At 50.2% G+C, this 23,297-nt stretch overlaps 2 protein-coding genes across 2 annotated transcripts; both read left to right on the forward strand.

Annotated features, from left to right (window-relative positions):
* Positions 1-1,903: 1,903 nt before the first annotated feature.
* On the forward strand, positions 1,904-8,308 carry LOC309587073 (uncharacterized protein; the record flags this gene model as incomplete). The annotated part of the gene is made up of 2 exons (XM_082304953.1): positions 1,904-2,809; positions 7,277-8,308. 2 exons carry the CDS (start codon positions 1,904-1,906, stop codon positions 8,306-8,308), a joined length of 1,938 nt encoding a protein of 645 aa, XP_082161079.1.
* Positions 8,309-15,364: 7,056 nt separating this feature from the next.
* Positions 15,365-23,095, forward strand: LOC309587074 (uncharacterized protein; the record flags this gene model as incomplete). Its single annotated transcript, XM_082304954.1, has 2 exons — positions 15,365-16,300; positions 21,968-23,095. The coding sequence occupies 2 exons, from the start codon at positions 15,365-15,367 to the stop codon at positions 23,093-23,095; spliced, it is 2,064 nt and encodes a 687-aa protein (XP_082161080.1).
* Positions 23,096-23,297: the final 202 nt, after the last annotated feature.

Consider the following 23,297-nt stretch of genomic DNA (forward strand, 5'->3'; position numbering starts at 1 on the left):
TCTATCAGCTTTTTGTGCCAATGAAGCACAAAGAAAATGCTCAGAAGTGTGTCAACAGGCCTGAAAGCGCTGCTCCACTTGAACAGAAAAAAGGCTGAAAGTGCTGCTTCCATCCCTGCTGTTGCATGTATGACTCAAAAATAGCCAAAAATCACAATATCTTCCTAACATGGCATTTGTATATAGGCTGCAACTGTAGTTGTTCTTGGGGGGTGGTGGTAGAAGTGAGAGGTCCATGCAAGGCTGGGTTGGGGTTGATGAGATGAAGGAAGAGCTCCTCCAAGTGTGATGCTCTGTGCAGGGCTGCTTCCTTGGTATTTCATGTGTTTATGTGTACCCAAGAAATCAGACCCTGCTAAGGGAACAGAACCGGGACAGCACTGTGAACATGCATGAAAAGGACCCAGTAAAAAATGAGTCTGATGCTTGTTGAATAGCATTATTTAATAATCTGGATAGCTTTATTATACAAGATGAAGCACAGGTAACACTGCCCAGAGCAGTACACAAGATTTGTAGATCAATTACCTCTGACAGAGAGGAGGGAGGATCTGCTTTTTTTCCAAGCGCAGGATTACAGGATCTCAGATGTGTTTGCCCTTTCCAGATAAACAATTCTGGCACGAGACACGTTTCCTGCTGGACTGGCTTGCGCCAGCTGTGTCTCTGCCTCCCTGAATTTATAGCCGAGGTAGCTGACTGCACTGCAAACAGAGTCCTCTCTGCAATAAACTATTATAAATAACATTGTCTTGGCAGCATTTTCACAATATTGGCTGTGCAGCATTTGGCCTTACATTGCAAATAGCAATGACTAGAAAGAGATTGAAATGCCTGTTGGTTTGTGTCATGTGCAGGACTCAAAGCAGTTTGGAGGAGAGATGAAACTATTTAGGGGTCAAGGAAGTCAAATATCTGGAAAGCCAAGGAGATGGGCTGGCCCTTTGGTATGTTGGGGAAAAGAGAGGGTGCAAGTGCCTGAGAAACTTGTGTTTAATTCCCATACTGCCAGCAGGCTAATTTAAGCCTTCTGTGCCTCTGTTTTCCCAGTAAAACAGGGACAATTCACAGCAGTTCTTTCTTTTGGCAAGGGCTTGAGGGTAGGGAGGTACACATACCGTGGGAGCGTTAGTGCTGGAAGGGACCAGCACTGCGGCCTCCGGGCAGTTTTGGCCATGACACTGGTTTTCCTTCCTAATGCAGGAGACGGGGACCCTGTAGGTGGGATGCCCATTCAGAAAGGGATTCCAACAAGGTGGTTTGGATTTGGGCTCCAGCAGAGACAGCCCCACAGCTGACAGTGCTGGCCTGAAGCAGGGCACGCAGCTGGGGGACACATGGGGTCAGTGTGCTGCTTCCATGGGCATCAGCTCTCACAGCAAAAATGCTCTGGGCAACAAACACTGATGTTGCAAATATATATCTGCTGCCATTTCCCAAGGTGGGAATGAGACGGGGCCCACCAGCCCAAGAGAGCTATGGTTTATACCTGCAGAGGTGTGTGGGTGACCAGAGTCCTGCTGAGCTGCATCCCCAAAGCACTCTGGATCTCCCCTCTTTCCCCGTGTTAGATTTTTGTACTGATGGCAACTAAATGTACTTAACTTCTAGTTTGTAACTCCCAAACTATGGAGTGGAGGGGTGGGGACAACAGCCAGAGGCCAGCCTGGGATGGGAGGAGAGGTGAGGTAACTCCCATATGTTTGGGCTAAGACCACGTGTGTTTGTGTCCTGCCAATGATGGGACTGAGTGTACCTGGATAAGAGGCAGGAGGATAAGATCACAGGTCCGTGTGCCTGAGAAGTGGTTGGAATCCATAACAGTGCTTGCTACAGCTCTTTCTTCTCCCTGTCTGTGCCAGCTGTTCCTGTGGCTTCCCTTCCAGCTCTGCAGCAGTGCCTCATGTCCTACCTGAATCACTCCAGTCCCTCTTCCTTCATCCTGACAGGCATCCCTGGGCTGGAAGATGCTCAGTTCTGGATTGCCTTCCCATTCTGCACCATGTACATCATGGCAGTGCTGGGGAACATCACACTCCTCCTAGTGATTAGGATGGACCCCAGCCTGCACCTGCCCATGTTTTACTTCCTCTCCATGCTGGCTGCCATTGACCTCGTGCTCACCACTTCCACCATGTCCAAGCTCCTGAGCATCTTCTGGTTCCACTCCCATGAGATCGTCTTTGAGGGCTATGTGGCCCAGATGTTCTTCATCCACAGCTTCTCCACAGTGGAGTCAGGGGTCCTGCTCACCATGGCCTTCGACCGATACTTGGCCATCTGCAAGCCTCTGCGCTACTCTGCCATCCTGACTGGCCCCACCATTGCCAAGCTGGGTTTGGCTGCTGCAGTGCGTGGCATCGCCACCATCACCCCTCTGACATGCATGGTGACCGGCTTGTCCTACTGCGGCCCCCGCGTCATTCACCACTCCTACTGCGAGCACATGTCAGTAGTGAAGCTGGCCTGTGGGGACACCTGGCTCAACAGCATCTACGGGATCACGGCTGCCACCCTCGTGGTGGGCTCAGACTCCATCCTCATCACTGTCTCCTACATGCTGATCCTGAGGGAGGTCATAGCTCTCTCCTCCAGAGAAGCTCGTCTGAAGTCCTTCAGCACCTGTGGCTCCCACATCAGTGTCATCCTGCTCTTCTACACGCCCGGGCTCTTCTCCTTCTACACTCAGCGCTGGGGCCAGAGGATCCCTGCACACCTCCACATCCTGATGGCTGACCTCTACCTGCTGGTGCCTCCCATGCTCAACCCACTCATCTACGGGATGAGGACCAAGCCGATCCAGAAGAGGGTGCTGAGCCTGCTCTGGCAGAAAGGGATCCAGCCCAGGTCCTGACCCCAGCCCATCGCTAACGCCAGGTGGGAAGGCATGGGGTTCAGACCAGAGAACAACGGCAGCATGTTTGGGGAGCAAAGAAAAAGCTTACAAAGCTGTCTACTGGAAAAGTGGGAAGATCTCGTCGTCATCTTGGCCAAACCCTGAAAGCTGGAGGCACCACAGAAAATTTGCCTGGTGAAACATTATTTTTAGAAAGTGAATTCTACATTCCTGTTCAGAATGGAAAGATAAATCTTGTCTAACTGTATCTGTATCTGTGGTCATCCTCGGATCTGTATCATCTCATGACTCTCCTCTTCATCTCAGCTCTTGATAAAAGTCTTTTACCACTTTGGAAATGAAAGTCAGTTCAGGGATTCATCCTCCCCATGTACCTTTTCCACCCAATCTGTAACTCTCCATTAATTCACTTACTAGTTTTTAGCAGCTGCCTGATCTTGGTGCCTGGCTACAAGGGGGGAGTTTGGGATGTGTGTATGCACATTTACACACACACTCTCATCCAGATGTTGGCCCAAACAGATTTTGTTTTCATCCCAATCTTGTCCTGAAACCTTACTGAAGCATTTGCAGCAATCACAAAAACCCAGCTCACTTGAGAACAGGGTCTACAAGTCACACTGAAACCCTGCACTGTCGCATAAGATTTTGTTCCTTTCTTATTAGAAACACCAGAACAGCATCAGCCATGAAATGTTGTTCTACATTTTTTTTCCCCAATATTTTAATGAGACTCCCTAGCTTTCTATGTTGTTGTGTCTCTTCCCTAAGCATATAGGCACCTGTAATAGGATTTTGAGAAACTCGTTTTTCATAAGCCTTCACTTGCCTCCAAACTCCCGTGAGATCCTACTTCTGTGGATGTGGCACTTCGGTAAACTGGCTCTCCTCTGTGGAGACCATGCAATTCTGCACGTGCTGCGCTGCACGAGGGTAATACATCACTCCTACCCCTGAACGGACGCTCAGGTGCAGCATCGTGTTAGGGAGAGCACGAATGGTTTGCAATGGGGTGCGCAGAGCAGCCGGAGAGTGCAATCGCACAAGTCTCCGCTTTATGCAGATCTCCGTATGCACAGGACAGGGCCATAAACTAAAAAAAAGCCTGCAGGGCTGTTGCAGGAGGGTCACCTCTGCACACTGGAGGCGAGGAGCAGGAGTGTGGATTAAAGAAGGGGAGCAGAGAACAGGGACTGGGCTCATCTTGTTCTCCTCAGCAAACCTGTACCTGATTTTAACTATGGTGAAAACTCATCTCCTAACACCACATACTGACTTACCATCCCAGCTCTCCTTATGCCTTCACCCCATGGAAATCAGGGCACAGGAATTCCCTGAGTCTGGTCTCCGAGGGAAGCTTGAGGTCCTGCGTGTATCCTGCACCGAGCTAGAGAGGAAAGGGGAGCGTTACAAAGACCTGTGTTGACCACCAAACCCAAGCTGGTGGGTATAAACTCAATTCTTTCAGTGTCTCCTGACACTGCTGCCTTTGGGTGCCTTCTGGATTACGCAGTTGTATCCCCCCGCCCCCATCCTCAGCAGCAGTACAATCTACACAATGCCCAACAACTAAAATACAGCGCAGACTTGGAGACCAGACTCTTCCAACCCAAATCTCGCAGTCCTGGTCCAAGTTGGCGCTGGAAAGTGCCTGTGCTAGGTGCACTGCCTGGAGCCTGCCAGGCAGTGGATTTATTCTCCAGTTACGGGGTCTACCTCCACTGCCATTGCCTGCTGCTGCCCAGGTAGGATGCACTGCTCCCAGTATCGCCCAACCTTCCCCTTCCCTGGGGCCACCCAGTCAGGCTTGGTGCAGCTCTTCTCATCCCCTTCAAGGAAGCACACCACTGCTTTCAGCAGCCCTTTCACCACGCAGTGCCAGCCCTCTTTGGTCAGGGGTCTTCAATGGCAAACCCTGGCTTTGCAGAAGAAGGAGACTTAGACAAAATTAGTCTCAGTTAGGTCAAAGTGGCCAAAATTGGTCTGCCACATGATTTCTATCTAACTGTGCTATTATTTCTGCTGTGGTCTTAGAGGATGCAAAGCACAAGTGTGGGACAGGACAGCCCTCCCCTGGCTCACAGCCTCTGACAGGATGGAGACAGCCAGGAGCTCCATCTCATGGTCACACAGACCATGGAAGGAGACCCAGACCTCGTTTGCATCTGGAAAGATTCAGCATCCTGAAAAGAGGGAGCTGGCAATGCCAAGCTCAGGGACCTGAGTTTGGAAGGGTCAAATGATGAGTAAGAAAGAGTTCAAGCTACTGCAAGGGTTATAAATGCTGTAGGGGATTGGCAACAATATCTTCTCAATTAAACAAACTGAATTAGGAGGTGTCAGTAAATGAGCAAGTCAGCTGCACACGTGTGTGTGTGTAGACTCATTTCTTGAGCCATGAGACAGACACACCAGGGATTCCTCTCAGCAAACTTATAAATGCTTCCACCATTAAAATCTGCTGGGTCAGAGAAGCAGGCGACATACCTGGTGGATGCAGGGCTGGCCGACATCACCCCTGCCAGGGCTGGGTGAGTTGGGTGCCCCTGCTGATTTATCTGGACAAATCTGCAGCAGCAAGCCAGGTAGGTCATCCATCAGTGCACAGAGTTTAAATAGAAGTAGCACAAGAGGATTTGCTGCTGCAGTCTTTTCTTTATAAACTTAAAAAAATATATTTATTTTTTTTAAAAAGAAAAAAAAAAAGAAAAAAAAAGAGAAGAGCCTGGAGAAGGCGCCATGACCCTCTCCAGTCCCATGCTTCCTGACCACGTTCTCTACAAAAAAATGCAGCCTGGATTTTGAAAAAAAATCTTTGGCAACTTTTCAAGGCTCTTCTCAAGACCATTCCCCAGGTGAGCCAGCCCACTCAGCTCTCCAGCTTAACTTCGTCCTTATTTCTGACTTCCCTCTAGTTTTCCATTATTTTCCATGAAGTGCCCGCCACAACGCACTTCAATCTGCAGCTCAGTCCTTTGCCCCTGCCCTTCACATTCATCCTACCTGAGGGTGTTCCACTGAACAAGCAATTCTGAGAGTATGATTTGCTCAGGAACTTTACTTTAATCTGCTAACATATTTTATAAATGACAAGAAAGAAAGTAATCAGATTTGCCTGGGAAGATCTAGCCTTGATAATGTGATGCTTTCTGGACATGCCACCCTCTGCCTGCAAGGTCCTGCTGGAAAACAGCAATTAATTTGGCTGAAAGATGGATGGCACCCCTGGGAAATAGAAACCCCAATGCCTCTCTTTCCCGAATGGGAGAGGTGAAGGTGATGTGGGCAACTGGACCTTAGAAGCATGGGAGTATTGAAACCACATGTAAAGTGGAGCTCTTCGAAGGCTGGTGGTGGGGGAACTGCTGTGCACCAGAGACCCCTTTGTGAGACCTCGTCTGTGTGACTCTAAGCAGGCACAGCCAAGAAAGATGCTTTAAAGGAAGGTGCAAAGAGGAAAACTGCATGTGCAACTACGAGCAGAGCTCTGGTCTTGTGAAAGGGGACAAAAGAGCAGAGACTAGTTTGCTTAGGAAATGTCAGGCTGCGTTGTGTGGCTCTATAGACACGCTGGGGTGGAAATGCCAGGGAGGGAAGAGCATAATCAGATTCAGCTTCAGAGGTGATAGAAGCTGGACAGGAATACACTGAGAGAGGAAAGTAGAGGTAATTTCCCAGCTGTTGGAGCAGGGTGGAGGGTTGGTGCTGTCTTCCAGCAGATGCATGAAAGCAAAATATCCTAGGATGATGACTATCGTTTTTTCTGGGTAAGATAAGCTGTCACACCTAAAGCAACAGGCACTCAGTTCTGTGATACAGAAGGTCTTTTTCAGTTCCCTCTTTCTAGATACAGAGCAAGACAAATGGGAGATGAAGATGGGAAATCAAAAAGTCCTGACGGAAGGGTTAAAAATTCTCCTGCAGGTCTGGAATAAAACTTCTGTCATCTGAGGTTTACTTACTTCCATGTCTCATGGTGGCATGTGGAAGAAGGACAAGGACTGTGCTAACTCTTCCCTGCTTGTTTTGATATAGGAACTATGGGACCTCAAATGACACCAGCAAATGTCAGGCTCACAGGAAAGGGAAAGGGTTATTTCACAAAAGGTGCTGTTAGTTTGTGAAACTCCTTGCTAAAAGACAGCGTGGGTGCTAAAATTTTGCACAGAAGAGACTAGATGAGTTTCTGGGGTGGGGTTAATGAAAATGAAGAAACCATATCCAGCTCAGGAAGTCCCCAAGCTTCAAATCATTGGAAGCTGGGGAGGCACTTGGAAGAGATATCATGGTATGTTTACCTTCTCATATTCTTCCCTAACGGTCTGCTTTTGATGCTGGACATAGGATCTGAGGCTGGATGGACCTTTGGTGTGACCCAGGGTATGGCTGTCCTGGTGTGCCTGGGCTCTCCTCACTCAGGCTCCTGCAGTGACCACCATGCCCCGCTCCCGTCCCACCAACACCTCGCTGTCAGAGCTGCACCTGACGGGCATCCCGGGGCTGCAGCACCTGCACCACTGGATCTCCATCCCCTTCTGCCTCATGTACCTTGTCACGCTGGCTGGGAACAGCACCCTCCTGTGTGTGATAAAGGCTGATCCCAGCCTGCACCTGCCCATGTTCCTCTTCCTGTCCATGCTGGCTGTCATTGACCTGGTGATGTCCACCTCCATCAGCCCCAAAATGCTGGGCATCTTCTGGTTTCAGTCCACTGCCATCAGCCTGGATGCTTGTCTTACCCAGATGTACTTTGTTCATGCTTTCTCTGTGATGGAGTCAGGGGTGCTGGTGGCGATGGCCTTTGACCGCTACGTGGCCATTTGCAATCCACTGCGGTACTTGTCCATCCTGACCAGCCCCGTTGTGGCTGCCATTGGCTTGGCCACCTTGCTCAGGGCTGTGGTTTTCATGAGCCCCCTCACCTTCCAGATTCGCCACCTGCCTCTTTGCAGCCCGGCAGTCGTGGACCACTCGTACTGTGAGCACATGGCTGTGCTCAGACTGGCCTGCGGGGACACTGCCTTCAGCAACACCTACAGCCTCTCTGTCTCCACCTACGTGGGCAGCTTTGATTCACTACTCATCGCCCTCTCGTACACGCTCATTCTCCGAGCTGTGCTCAGCCTCTCCTCCCCACAAGCCCGAAAAAAAGCCTTCAGCACCTGCGGCTCACACCTCTGTGTCATGGCCCTCTTCTACATCCCTGGGCTGCTCTCCATGTACATGGAGAGGTATCACCAGGAGCTCCCACCCCACGTCCAGGTCCTGTTGGCTGATCTCTACCTCCTCATCCCACCGGCATTCAACCCCCTGATCTACGGCATCAGGATGAAGCAGATTCGTGATGGAGTACGCAGGGCGATCTCCCGGAGGAGACCCGTGGCAGGACGGATTGGGCCTGGCCTTCAGGGCACAGGGCTGGGACTCATGAAGACAAAGTACATTCCCTAGAATGGCCAAAAGCTCTTCTGGACTGTGGTGTCGCTCTCAGTGTACGTTCGGAGACGCAGGTGCCTCGGGAAACGTTGGCACCCACTGAATTCAGGTCAGCACCAAGGGCTTCAGCTGGTTGTTCTCCTGCCTGTCCCTTGCACAAGGCAGTGACATTGGCACAGCACCTCTGGGTGGTCCGGCTCCCTCAGATCTCCCATCATAAATATGATTGCAGCCACCACCTAACCTTGTTCTGGCAAAATGACCTAGTACAGCTGAACCACAGAAAACAGCTGTTTCCTTAACATATCACTTTATGTGCAGCAGAGCCGTGCCAAGAGATGTAAGGGACGTGGGATCACAGGACCACGGGATAACTCGGGCTGCAAGGGACCTCAGGAGGTCTCTAGTTCAACCTCCTGCTCAAAGCAGGGTCACCTATCAGGTCAGGTAAGGTTGCCAAGAACATCCCCTCCCTCTCGGTGAAGGTCTGTCAGCCCTGGGGAGCAGGCACCCACACACAGTCGCCACCATCCTGAACGCACAAACACAGCACGCGCTTTATCTATCTCTCACCAAAGCAAATCACCCGAACACCTCTCTGACTCTCCCCTGCCTCTGTTCTCCACCCCTACAGCAGGGCTACACCGGAGCATCTCTTCAGTAGCATCCAGTTGCCATCTCCTTGACGACTTCTTCATGCTCTAGCAGGTAAAGCCCAGACAGCTGAGGTGCCTGCTGGGCTCTGGGCGTTGCTGCATTTCTGTCCTGTGCAGGGGCAGAGGGCTCTGCGTTGCTCCACCAGCCCTCTCCACGCACCGTGGCTTGGGGTGCCATGGAACTGGTTTTGGCTGGGATAGAGTTCATTTCCTTCATAGTAGTTTGTATGATGATGTTTTGGATTTCTGATGAAAGCAGTTGTATTGGGTCTGGCTGAGATGGAGTTAATTTTCCCCACAGCAGCCCCCATAGTGCTGTGCTTGGTATTGGTAGCCACAAGGGTGTTGATAACACACCAGTGTTTCGGCTACTGCTGAGCAGTGCTCGCACAGCGTCAGGGCTGTCTCTCCAACATTCCCCCCGCACCCAGTAGGCTGGGGATGGGCGAGACCCTGGGAGGAGACCCTGTCCTGCTGAGGAGGGGAGAGAGAGAGCAGCTTGGTGGGCACCTGGCATCCAGCCAAGGACAACCCACCACAGCAGTGTTGATAACACAGAAATATTTTATTTCCTGCGGAGCAGTGCCTGCACAGCCTCAAGACCTTTTCTGCTCCTCACGTTGCCCCAGCAGCGAGTAGCCTTGGGGTGCACAAGGAGTTGGGAGGGAACACAGCTGGGACAGCTGACCCCAACTGGCCAAAGGGATGTTCCAGAACATATGACGTCATGCTCAGCAATAAAAACTGGGGGGGGGGTTTGCCAGGGCTGCCATCGCTCAAGGACTGGCTGTGAATTGGTCAGCTGGTGGTGAGCAATTGGTTTTTTTGCATCACTCGTTTTTCTGGGGTTTGTTTTTCTTTGTTGTTGTTGGTTCTGTGGGTTTTTTTCCCCTCTTCTTTTTTATTATTAAACTGTCTTTACCTCAGTCCATGATTTTTCACGCTTTCACTCCTGATTCTCTCCTCCATCCCACTGTGGGGAGGAGTGAGTGAGCGGCTGTGTGGTGCTCAGCTGCCTACCGGGGTTAAACCACGACAACCATGGATATCATCATCCTGCAGGGATCTGCAGCAGGAACTTGTCTGCCAGGTGCCGAGGCTGTTGGGTTGTGTGATTAAAGGTTCACCTCCATAAACCCGAAGGAGCAGAGGAAGATGGCAGGCGAGGGAACCCCAATATCCCCCTCAGAGCCAGCAGAGCCCCCAGCCCAGCTGCTCCCCAGGCTGTCCCAGGAGGATGGTCAGCCCATGGCCAGGGGTGAGACCTCCAAGTTGGTCAATGGCAGTGGGTCTCCCTCGTTGCAAACTGACATGGGCTACTGCCTACAGGGTGGGGGGACAATCGGTATGGGATGCCAGGAAGAGCACTTTGGGGCTGTGTGGCACTCAGACATGGGATGTTTAGAGGAGGAACTAAAGGCTGGGAATGAGAGGGATAAGGGGGACTGGGGGCAAACAATGTGGGAAAACAGTGGCATAAGGGGATGAAAGAGTCCAGTCACATGTAAACATGGTTTTGGTCAACATGCTTGTCTGTCCATGCCTGGTGCCTGATCAGCGCAATCTGTCCCATCTTCTTAAACTCCGTTTCTAACAGCACCCCTGGGTGAGGGTCCCCCAATCTGTGTGCATGTGTGAGCATGGAGGGCTGAGCACCAGCTGCTGGAGTGGGGACCGCGGACCATAGGGGCCCATGAGCCCGGGGTGCCAGCACCTGGAGAGACTGGGGTGCACACATGTGGGCTGGGTATGTACATCAGTGTGCAATCACCAGCAGACATCCAGCAGGACCAGCCAGCGAGTAGGCTGAGATCTGGGAGCCAGGTATTAGGGAGGCTGTAAGTCCGGGCTGGATGCTGGAGAGACCAGAGGGTTTGATTGCTACTGGAGGGACCAGGGGGGTCCAAGCTACACCACTGCAGAGACCATGGGGTCGGCTACTGGTGATGCCATAGGACTCAGCCAGCTACTGGAGAGAGCCGTTTGCACGTGTGTATGTATGTGCATGAGGCAACTGGGGAGACCAGGGACCCAGGACCAGCTACTGGGTAGACTGAGCATCTAAGTTCAGCTACTATAGGGATCCATACTGTATATATGTATATAGAATTGCCTGTAAAAGCATTCATCCTAATCACCCAGAGAGGAGAACAGGATCAGGCCATTGATGCTGTTTGTGTTCGTGTGTGTGTTTTCAGTCTGTGTTGACCTGTGTGGCTGTCTGGTCTCCACTTGCAAATAACCTGGGGCAGGGTCCGTGTTTGCACCTTGTGGTCCAGATCAGCAGCCAGGAATCTCCTGGGTGCAAAAGCAATAAACAGACTGACGTGTATGACATGACAGGCTCCAAAGTGTGTGAGAAGCATGGGGGACCTCCCTTGGGAAGAAAGTCTTGCTTTGGGTGTACTGAAACTTCCCAATCTGCCATTGAGACATATCAACCAGAGAAGTGCACTCCAAACAAAACAGCCTAAATTAAGACTTTTTCTTGAAAGTATGCTCCCTACCTGCAGTCTAACACTGTGGCCCTGCCCCAGCGTGTGACCTGACCACTGAACACATTCCCTCTGCTCGACAGGACACAGTGCCCTTTTGTGGGTCTGGAAAGGAGAAACTGCAAGGCATCGTTGCCATCCCGCATGCATAAGACCACGGCAGTAGAGATAATATTGAGTCCATGTGGAGCTGAGTGATGTGTGGTAGAAATGGCCTGTCCTGAAGAGGCTCTCAGCTGTAGCTCTTAAGGGCTGCTTTGAGGTAGAAGCTCTGACAGACTGAAGCATCCCAAATGTCAGGGCTGATGCACCCATCCTACATCAGGTCTGTGCCTCCCAGACCATGCATGGGGTCAAGCAGTCCCAGACATGCTCCCAGGCTCTCCAGGGCAGCCGGCTGGTTGCAGCAGAGTTCATGGGATAAGACAGCTCATGTGGGGACCACTCAAGGAAATAGAGATGTGCTGGAGGCTGCCTCTCCATCTCACAACCTGAGTGTACACACGCATTCCTCTGGGAAAGTGCTGAGCTGGAGACAGGACATGGGGGGCTGTGAAGAAAGTACTCTTAGGGCAGAGAATGCATCTGCAGAACAAAAGCCCCACTTTAGGAAAACCTCCCCTTTCTGACAAAATCTCTAGGAATGACATTGCCTGCACATCACAAATGACCAAGTCTTCATCTCCTCCCCTATCTCACACATCCCTCATTGCTGAGCCCTGTGCTGAACAAATCCTGTGCTGTTCACCGAGATCTTAGGGGGGCAGGAAGCATTGAGAGTGGAGACAGAAGAGAGAGGACAAGTCAGAAGAGGGTCTCAGTGGGACAGAGCTGGGATGGAAGCTCTCCAGGGCAGTCCCACCTCCCCTCAGTGCTGTGCTTGTATGGACCTGACACAGCCCAGCCACTGCAGTAAACTAAGTGTACCTGCTTGCCTTATACCAGGTAGGATGATAACTTTATATGGATGACAGGAAAATAAAGGATGAGCTCAGAATGGTGTTCCTCTTGTACTGCACTTCTGCTCACACATAGGCTCTCGTCTGCACTTCTCCTGGAATCTTTTTTTGGAAAATAAGCTGGAAAATGAGGGATTTATTCTCTAATGAGCTGACATTCTGCTAATGATCCTTAAAGGCAGGCCTTACACCTGCTGGAGGCTTGCCATCACATGTGGTTTCCTTATGCGTGATCAGTAGGCATCATTCCTCACCTACATACTGCATGATGCAGCCAAGGCTCAGGACCTGCTGTGAGATCCCACCTCCCTTGCACAAACCCTTTTCGGGGATTCAGTAGACATAAAAGTTTGCTGTAATGGTTCTGAGTGGAGAGAAGGGTGGAAACCCACAGTTTCCAAACCATCTTGCTCTCCCTGACAAAACCAAAGGGATTTTTCTCCACTTTGGATGGACTTCTTAGTTTACATTTTGTGCATCGGTCTCATGGGCATCCAGCAGGCTCTGGAGACTGCCATAAGCCTGAGAGCCCAACAGTATGACACTACGAGGGAGAGCTAATGAAAGAAGCTGAAGCAGTCTTGAAAATTTCCATCTCCTCACAGGACAGAAAACCTAACCTCTGCGTCCTCCAACTGCTGTCCCTTAGGGGATTTCCAGAGGATGGATTAATACCCCAGCGTTGCTGCACTTACAGGTACGCAGAGATGTACTGCTGCAGCCCTCCAGGTGACAGTCCTACCGGTGAGACAGACACCAGACCAGGATCAGAAGCCTTTGCTTAGGCTGCAAAGTTCTTCTGTGCTCTGTTTTTCCACCTCCCAGGACAAGAAGTCCCTGTGATCAGGGTGCTTCACTACTGCTGCAATACTGATAATAATATTTTGCCAGGCACTGCCTGTGGAAGAGAGCTTCTGGAAGCAAATATAGTCTTGCCTTGGATGTAGGCACCTGGGGATGCGGCTCTGGATTCAGACACATGTAAGTGCCTGGAGGTAGGTGTCCACACATGCTTGTATGCATGAGTGCTTGGTGTCTAAGCACCAAATGCAGCCAGTGGAGATCCAGCCCCTACGGCCAGTGGATCCTGGAGAGCACCTCAGCTCACCCTAGGGCAGACTCCCACATTTAGGGAGTCAGTTACTCTGTAGGCTCCATGCTCGAGCTCTTCTCTGACTGCAGTGGGGTCTCAGACCCTCAGGGTGTCATTCCACCGCCCCTTCCTTGGATGTCTACAGCCACTTGAGATGCCCCCAGGTACCCAAGGCATCCACGTGGGAGAGGCAGACCATCACCCAGGGTTTGCAGGGACCTGCGCCCTGCTTGGTGTAAAGGAAGTCGAAGCCAAGTAGGACACACCGGGCGGTCTCAGATGGCTCTAGGCACCTGTGTTTAAGCAGCTGAACGATGCCCTGAGTCTTTGCGGAGGGACCCTCGTGTAGACCCTGAGATCTGGTGTGTTAGACTGGGGCTTGCGCCATCCCAAGGTGCACAGCTCTGCTTTACAGCAGGGGCTGGTCTGAAAGGCTGGTCCGCGTCGCTGGCAGTACGTGGGTCTGCTCGGGAGCACGGGTTGGTGAAAGCAGCCACGGGTTAACCTCGCTGCTCAAATCTGGATTCACACCTGCCTCCTGCAGCTGCTGGTTACCGGGATGCAGAGGGTCAGTGCAGTGCAATTAGGTGCCGTAGTTAAAAAGGAATTTTGATCCTGTTTCGGCCTCTAAAAAAAAATGTCCTGATTTGCAGACATTTAGGGCAGAAGGTAAGCGCTTCTGTCCTGACCAGTCTTTTCAGCCAGCAGCTCCTGCAGCAACCCCAAACCTCCTATAGTTGAAATGGAGGGTTCAAAGCCTACAAAAGTCTGCTCTCTATTTTAAAACTTCAAATGCTGTGTTTCCTTAGTTGTCTCCCAATATCTTCTTTATTTCTATTCTGAACTTATCTAGCTTCTGTCTCTCACTACTGCCATGCTGGCCATGTCTAATGTTAAATTTTAGCCTAAATGATCCTGTAGTTGGGCTGTACACAGGTGAATTTTACTCCATGTTGTCACTAGCACGGGTATTGTCAGCCATGAGCCACCCCACAGCCTGCTGCTTGCTGAAAAGCTACTGGTGGATGAGCATCCAGGCAATTTCTTTTAACAGGCAGGGATCTGGCGTAGTCATCACCGGCCTGGTCTTTGCCACTGTGTGGGGAGAAGCAGCAGAAGCAGTAGCAAGGTTTTGGCACGAATGAATGTGTAGCTCCTGCCCACTGTACTCAGGCTCTTCTTGTCTCTCTGGGATTGTTCTCTGGAGTTTTTGTATTACCTTCAAGCTTCTCCCATCAGAATAAAACCTCAGAAATTAATCTTTTCTTCTAACCGCCTCCTAGTTTTGCAGGCTTCTCTCATGGGTGAATGACAGAATGAAGACAGAGCAGCAAAAGGCAATTTCACGATCACGCTTAATGTCCCAGAGCACTTTCTGAGACCACTTTTTGCCCTACAAATTTGGAGGAACTTCCTATGTTGGGTCCATTGTAGGGAAGCCAGGGCTGCTCGGGCAAAAATGCTGTCTGAGAGAAGCTGGATGCTGACTTTTTTCTCTCCTCTTGCAGCTTATTTCAAGATGTCAGCTGAGTGGTGGTGAGCAACCAACAAAGAAATAAGCCTTTCACAAGCAATGAACTGTAGAAGTCCCTTGGTTATCATGGTGGCACAACTTGAAACATGAACTTCTTCATCTTACAGGAACTTTCAGGCCGTAACATCCCCATTTATTCAGCATTTCTGATCCTTTCCCTCTAGCCAGTCATGTCATGCTGTAGTGGTCCCATCTCACACATCGTAATAACGATGTGGGTTCCTGATTTGACTCACACTGATGCAGAGTCCCCATCTTATCCCCTTAAGTTCTGGACATCTCAGGGCTCAAAACTGGGCTCCTTTTTTTAAGCACAAAAGCAAGATTCTCCTGCATGGCTTCTGATCCCTTTGACCGCCCCAACAGCAGCTCCTCCTCCTTCATCCTTGTGGGTGTCCCCAGCCTGGAAGCTTCCCCCATCTGCCTGGGCATCCTTTTCTGCTCAGGCTATATCATCACCTTGGTAGGAAATGGTGGTGTTTTGCTTGTCATTGGGCTGGACAACTCCCTGCGTGACCCCGTCCATTGCTTCCTGGGCATGCTGGCGGTCACTGATGTGGTGATGGTGACAACCATCGTTCCCAAGATGCTGAGCGTGTTCTGGCTGAACTCTACAGAGATTAGTTACATGGCCTGCTTTGTTCAGATGTTCCTTGTTCACTCCACAACATCAGAGGAGTCAGGAGTGCTCTTGGCCATGGCTGTTGACCGCTACGTTGCAATTTGTCACCCCCTTAGGTACCAGGCCATCTTGAATCGCCAAACAATTGCCCAGATAGGCCTGGCCATTGTGGTGAGAGCTCTCCTTTTCATGGTCCCCTTGACTGGGATGGTGACAAAGCTCCCCTATTGCCATTCCCACGTTGTTCCCCATTCATACTGCGAGCACATGGCCATAGCGAAGCTGGCGTGTGCAAACCCCAGACCCAGCGGGCTTTACAGTGTGGCTGGGTCCTCTCTTATAGTAGGGATGGACATGGCTTTCATTGCTGTGTCCTATGGGATGATCCTTAAAACTGTCCTGGGGAAGAAATCGTGCTGGAAGGCCTTCAGCACCTGCGGGTGTCATATCTGCGTGATACTGCTGTTTTACGTCCCTGGGATAGTCTCCATATATGCACAGCAGTTCGGCAGTGGCATATCTGTGCATGCACAGGTTCTGCTGGCTGATCTCTACCTGACCCTCCCCACTATGCTGAACCCCATCATTTACAGCATGAGGACCAAGCAGATCCGTCAGGCAGTGCTCAAAATGCTGTTTTCCAGGAAGGTTCATGCCTGACACAGTAGTCAATGGTTTTCCAGGTGTATTCATCTACAAAAAACCAGGACAAATTTCATTCCCATTGGATGCACACGGTGAACATAAGCAATGAGAGGAGGGAGGGAGGACTCGTTGGCTTCAATGACCACATGAGACCCTACTCTGTGATGAGAGTTATTTGGGACTGGGATCCCAAATACCAGAGTCCTATTTCCCTTCCTCCTTCCCAGGTGATACAAAGAAGTAAGCAGCCACCTTTGGGTTTTGAGATGTTCCCGATGCCATGAACGTCCCTGTGATAATTTAAAGCAACATTTCAGGTCTCCAGGTATATTTGTATAAATACACAGATTCTATTCCAAATGGGGAAATTTCTTCTGTGACGTCTTCTTTAGTCCCTGCTAGCAACAGGAGACGGTCACACATTGCAGGTGCTGAGCCACAGAGGCTCTCCTCTCTGGGCCTCTCTTGCACAAAAGGCTGACCCTCACTGAGCACGGACCAGCTTTTCTGGGTGATGACGGAAACTGAACATCTTCAAAACTGAGCTCTTCAAAGCATTCTGTCCATCAGACGGTTCACACCAACAGGGTGAGGAAACCAAAGCAGGGAGATGCACAATGGCAATTATCACTCTATCTAGGTGCCCATACCCTGTAGTGGTGGAAATAAACATTGAGTCTACTTGGAGATACTTACCAACCCTGTGTCTGCTTGTTGTAATGACCACAAGTCCATGAATAGCTAAATCTACCATGTCTTGGAGGCCTGAAGGACAGCATGCCATAGGTCTGAGTGTCCTGAGGCCTGGCTAACTGTTGTTGCCGGTAGACCAGCTGCATCCCAGACTTTTCTGAGCCCTCTCTGAGCCAGCCAGCTATGTCCAACCAGGATTCACAGGCTCTGTCTGGGGGCTGCAGCACCCAACCATGCTGAGACTTCCCCAGGTGCAGGAGCCCTCCTGTTCTGGAAGCTGGGACCCAGCTGGGAATGACCCAGACAGGTCAGGTCCCCCAGCAATGGCAGGTTTTATCTGGAAGCTGTGGGCACAAGGAGCCATTCTGAGGCTCTACAGCTTAGCATTAGCAGATGGAAAGTCCAGCTCTGACCTGGGATAAGGAGCTACTCTGCAGGCATTATTTTGGACTGCTACTGGAAGCTCGCTGGGAGAGGTGCAATTTCAGTGAACATGAAGATACATGTCAACAGCAACTATCCAAAGTACCAACACCAACAACTCATATCCCCATACCTTGCCTTTCTTCAGTACCAAGAGGTTCAGAGGTTCAGCCACTCACAAGGGTTTCTTCTCCTCGGAAATGGAGGGTGCTCCAATGGCAGAGGGATGCTCTGCACCCGCTCTGCAGGGGTGCTCCTCCCGGGGTCAGGCTGGAGCCTTCTGAGACTCAGTAACACCTGAAGTACAAAGAGTCAGTGTTTTGGGACAAAAGCAGCAGGCTGGTGAGCATTTGCTGGGGTGTTTTGCCAGGGTTACGTGACAGGTCCCATTCGGGTGTTTAAGATACGGGAGCGAGGAAATCAAGAGAATTCAGTAGAAGTGAACGGCTGTGTCTCAGAGGTGCTCACGGTCCTCTGCTTGGTGGTGGGAGTTTCATCCAGAGAGAGGAGCCATGACCCCACTTGGGTCCGAGGGTGGAGGAGGAGGAGAGGGATGACATTGGGGATCTGCGTCCATTAACACAAGGATTCAGAAGAAAAGCATCCAGAGGTGGCATGTCTCCTCCGAGAGCAAAGGAGCGGGACAACTCTCATCCTCCTCAGACACATTCAGGGCAGGGGTCCACATGGTCACCACCATCTCCCTTACAGCCATGGCAATGAAAGAAGCAGGTGAAGCATAATTCCGCTGACCTATTTCAGATATTAGCTTCAGGTTGGGATGAATACTGCCGTAAAGGCACTGTTTGTGTCCATGGATATGAAGCAATCTGGAGGACGAGCTCCAGCCATAGACTGACACCATCTCTACAATGGCCACCTGTGTTTGTTCAGATGAATCCCACCCAAAATGTCATGTTTAGTCCTCACTTCTACATTAATTTAAAAATTAAACTCAGTGAAATGCATTCAGTTTCAAAACTGGTTTGAATGTGTCGTTCTCCAAGTCAAAAATATTTTCTCCTGTCTTTGTGGTGTTTATGTGACTTTCTGCTGCGCTCTTCCCTGGCACCTTGAAAAAACAGTTGACAGAATGTTTCTGCTGTCCTGAATTTGCATTTTTTGCTATACTGAATTTGGACATTTCAGCCTTATGCTGCCTGGGGCTTGGGAAGGGGGTCTGGTGGGGGCGAGGACAGCTCATGGGATGGCCCTTTGCACCGAGAGCCAGGAGAGACTTCCAGCTCCTCGTTCAGCAGAGCCAGAAATGAAACTGCACTTGCCTTGCAGAAACACAAAGAAGGTCTTTCATTCTGCTGGAGACAACTTGTGCAGCCTATTCCTGTCTCCCTTGGTCATCTCCTAGCACCTGCCATTTGTAAAAGAAATTAGATGAGAGAGAATTGACTTGGGACTAAGGCTGTTACTGTCCAGCCCCTTCGCTGAGGTTATTACAGAAGATGCCTGGAGAGGACTCGTGCTCTGGGGCGTCTCCATCCCGGAGCAGACTCCCAGTGGCATTGCCTGGGGTGATTTATGCACAGCCCTGCAGCTCTGCCCTCATGCACCGGAGATGTTTCTTTCTTGGCATGAGCATCCCTGAGGGTGGCAGCTGTCTGCAAGCAGGGAGCAAGGTGGGTGGCTGCACGGGAGGACTGGCAGGAGTCAGGGCACGGCAGGCTGCTCCAGGTGCCTAAAGACGGGAGGCTGGTGGGACTTCAGCATCTGGCCTGTATGCATTCACAATGTGAGTCTGATAGGAAAAAGGCAATTGCTGGAAAATTTATTTTAAAAGTAGTTTTTCAAAATTTTTAAGTTTCTTATTAAATGAAACTGCAGACCCAAGGCTGCAGAATTCTGATTTTTTAAAAGTATTTTTTAGGTAAAAATAGGACTTGAGTTTAAAAAAGTAAACAAATAATTGCAAAACCCTTTAACCAAAACCAGAAATTGTTTGCTGCAAGAGAGTAGGCTTGTTTCTCTTTGTATAAATTTATCAATAATTAGCTAAATGCACATTTTCTGTAAAACAAACTAGATTTTCAATCACAGATAACGTTCTTAATCCCTTGCATACAACAGCAGGTATCTGACTGGAAAGCTAGGGGCACGCCCCTGGGGGCTCTTGCCGACAGGCAGAATTTGGTGAAATAGGCTGGGTTATGTCGTGTCACACGTGGTGCAGCTCGCCCGGGATCGGGTGGAGAGGTGGAGGGGGTGGGCAGCCTGGTGGTCCAGGACCCCACCCAGCCCCACTGACCCAGCATCCTGACCCAGCTGGGGGACAAAGCTTTCTTTTGGGGAGGTGTCCTGCAGCCGTGGTGCAATTTGTGGAAGAGGAGCGAGCGCCCCAGGAGCACACACCGGATCAGTTACAGGCTCAGGGAACGGGCTGGAGCTGGAGCTTTGCCTTTGATGCGAATGGGCGTCCCAAACACCGTGCTAGCAGCCAGGCCAGGCAGCACTCGCCTTTGTGCCCCGTCCTGAAATGACCTTGTTGCATCTCCATGGCAGAGTATGTCTGAAGCATGCACTATGCTGCAGGGGCAATCCCCCACGGCCACTGAGGTGTCTGTGACGAGAAGGAAAGGGGTGCAAGGGCTGAGGTGAGGAGAGCTCCGTGTGGCAGATGTGACAAAGCAGACATGAAATGTCACGGGAGAGCGCAGGGACCATTCCTTCAATCACAGGGTTCTGCATCCAGCACTAATTAACTGTGAGGAGTAAAGAGGAATTAAACCACAGGGAAAAAAAGTTGGCAGTGCCTAGGAACCGGTGGCAGTGATCTCAATGCATTTCAGCCTGCAGTACTGATTTTTCATTAAAGTTCCATTTTCCCAAAGCTGAGGGAACTTAAAGGCAGAAGGAATTTGCACAAGGAAACTGCAGAGTAAGGTAGGAGGTGTTTTGAACAAGTTCTGCACACTTGCAGAAAAGGACAGCTGTGGTTAGGAAAGCGAACGTAGCACTGAGAGCTGCAGCTAAAGCACCACGGACAAAGTGAAATGGGGGAGCTGGTCAGGATCTGATGGGAGTTACAAGCTGTTAAGTAGAGAAATCAGATAAAAGCAGATGAATGCATCTGTCCCTCTGCATGGAGAAGAGAGATCCACGCCTGCCTGAGAGAAAGACAATCAGAGAACTTTATTTTTTAATGCAATTTAATTGATTGGTAGCTGAGGATGTTAAACAGCTTCTGCTAAGAACAGAAAACAAATACAGCAGCAGGTCTGGGTAATTTACACGAGGGAAAAAGCGTCTCTGAGTTGGCCAAGGAGGTCCTTGGCCTCTTCTGCCAAACTTTATGAGTCCTGGCATGCTGCGGTGACTGCAGATGCTTCCTTGGGCCATTACTTTAGTGAGAAAGTACGATGATGTGATTAGCTGCAGATTGCTTAGCCTGACGTCAATGCCCAGCAGAATGCCCAAGAAGTTAACAGGAGATTTGGTCAATAAAGAATTAAAGGATTGGAATCAAATTAAATTATGGCAATCATGTGGCTTTGCAGGAAACAGCTCTTGTCAAACAAACTTGATTTCATTTTCTGATGAGATAGCAAGTTTAGTTAATCAACGTGGGCGTGTGTCTGTGTTTGAGTACAGTACACAGAGTTATCTAAAAGAAATGTGCATCCGCGACACTGTTTTCAGGTGAGGAGCTCACACAATGCAGCATCTGTGAAGCATCAGCACTAAGAACTGGATGACTAAGAAACCTCAAAATGAAGCTGTCAGAACCATCCTCACAAAAAGCTTGTGTTTCTGCAGGGATGCCACAGCGGTTGTCTCTAGACTAGAAGTTATTCTGTACGTCTGTAATCAGTTGTCCCCAAATCAGCATAAACTGTTTCAAATAATGCTGGGGACAGGCAAGTCATGCAGAGCAGTCCAGAGAGACTGGCAGACTTGGCCGTTCAAAGGAATTGCCTGCAAGAAGCTAAATACCAGGGAAAGGAGAGTCAGGCAGGTTTTCAGAGTGGAGCACTGTATCCTGGAGAACTGAGGATCTGGAAAGCAGCCGACAGCACACTGAGAGGGTAACACGGGGGCCCAAAGGGCTGGTGCGATTTTGGATGCATAAGAGGGAAATGGAAGAGGTTATATTTTTTCAAAAAGGATGTTGAAATCTTGGAGATGTGCAAGAAAACCCTCCCAATAAGACAGAGAGTGGAACAGGTGAGTGGAGATGAGAAACTTGCAGGGCTCTAGGTCTTTAGTTTATCCTTGGTCATGGAAGTACATACCTGCATGCAGTGAAGGTACTCCGCCATAAAGGGCTCCCTGGCCAAGCACAGGAAGGTAGAGGAGGATGCTGCGGCTGGGAGGAGCAGACAGGCAATGTCAAACGGGAAGAAAAGCACGTGGTTATATCCATAAGGATGATTAGCACTTGAGGCAAAAATCAAGGGATGGAGGTTCTCCATCTCTGGATGCCCGCAAGCCCTGACCACAGCATCAGTTTAAAAGCCTGGCTGTAGATAACAGGTTCTGAAAGTTTTTCTCCAAATAAATACGACAAAATTGTGTGACGCTTGAAAACTGCACTGTGCACAGTTTTATGATCAGACAGATGGCAGCCACATCCCAACATTTCTATCACTGTTACAGGGGACTGAAATTGGGAACAAAGGTGTGGCTTGGCCCACCTGTGCCATGTCAACCACCAACCGATCCAACACCAACTCTTCACCTTTTCTCCTGATGGGCATCCCTGGCCTGGAAGATCTCCATATGTGGATTTCCATCCCATTCTGCTTTTCATACATCATGACTTTGCTGGGAAATAGCATGGTCCTTCTTGCTGTGAGGCTGGACAAAAGCCTCCACGAGCCTATGTACTATTTCATTTCCATGTTGGCTGTCATCGACCTCATCTTCTCAACTGCTGTAGTTCCCAAGATGCTGGGTGTATTCTGGTTGGATTCAAGGGAGATTGGTTTTGAGGCCTGCTTCATCCAGATGTTCTTCATACACACATTCACTGCAGTGGAGTCAGGGGTGCTCCTGGCAATGTCCTTTGACCGGTATATAGCCATCTGCAACCCCCTGAGATACAACACCATCCTAACGAGCTCAAGGACCACCCAGATAGGACTGCTGTCTCTGGCCAGGGGAGTTGGTGTCATGACACCTTTAATGTGCCTCCTCACCAGCTTACCCTACTGCAAAACCAGAGTCATTCCTCATTCCTACTGCGAGCACATGGCCGTGGTGGAGCTGGCCTGTGCCGACCCGTCTGTCAGCGATCTCTACAGCCTCATCGTGGCAACACTATTGGTGGGGACAGACTCTGTCTTCATCACCTTCTCCTATGGTATGATCCTGAGGTCTGTGATGAGGCTGCCATCCCAAGAGGCACGTCTCAAGGCCCTCAGGACCTGTGGGTCCCATGTTTCCATCATCCTGCTGTTTTACATAGGTGGCCTACTCTCCATGTACCTGCAGATGTTCTCTTTTGGCTTGGCTCCTCACGTCCAAGTCCTAGTGGCTGATTTCTATTTGACGGTCCCTCCCATGCTCAACCCCCTCATTTATGGCATAAAGATGAAGCAGATCCAGGAAGGGATCTTCAAACTATTGGGGCAGTTGGCAAGACTCAATATCTCACAAGCTGCTAAAGACAGGTCAGATGGTGAGAGAAGGAGGCACTGCCAGAAAATAATTTATCCCATCCTAGAATAGGTGTGAAGTTAGGTGCAATGAATTATCCCCCAGAAATGTCCATCTCTCCCCAGTGACTAGAAGGGGAACCTAGACCAGATGCCTACTGCTGACATGGCAATAGTTTATTCACATGAAACCAACGGGCCAGTCCTGATGGGTGCTGGGCAACTGTCTCTTTGGCCAATGCACTCATGTTTTCCAAGATATCACTTGGAGACAT

The sequence above is a fragment of the Platalea leucorodia genome, assembly GCF_965183815.1.
Source record: "Platalea leucorodia genome assembly, chromosome: 2".
Classification (NCBI taxonomy): domain Eukaryota; kingdom Metazoa; phylum Chordata; class Aves; order Pelecaniformes; family Threskiornithidae; genus Platalea; species Platalea leucorodia.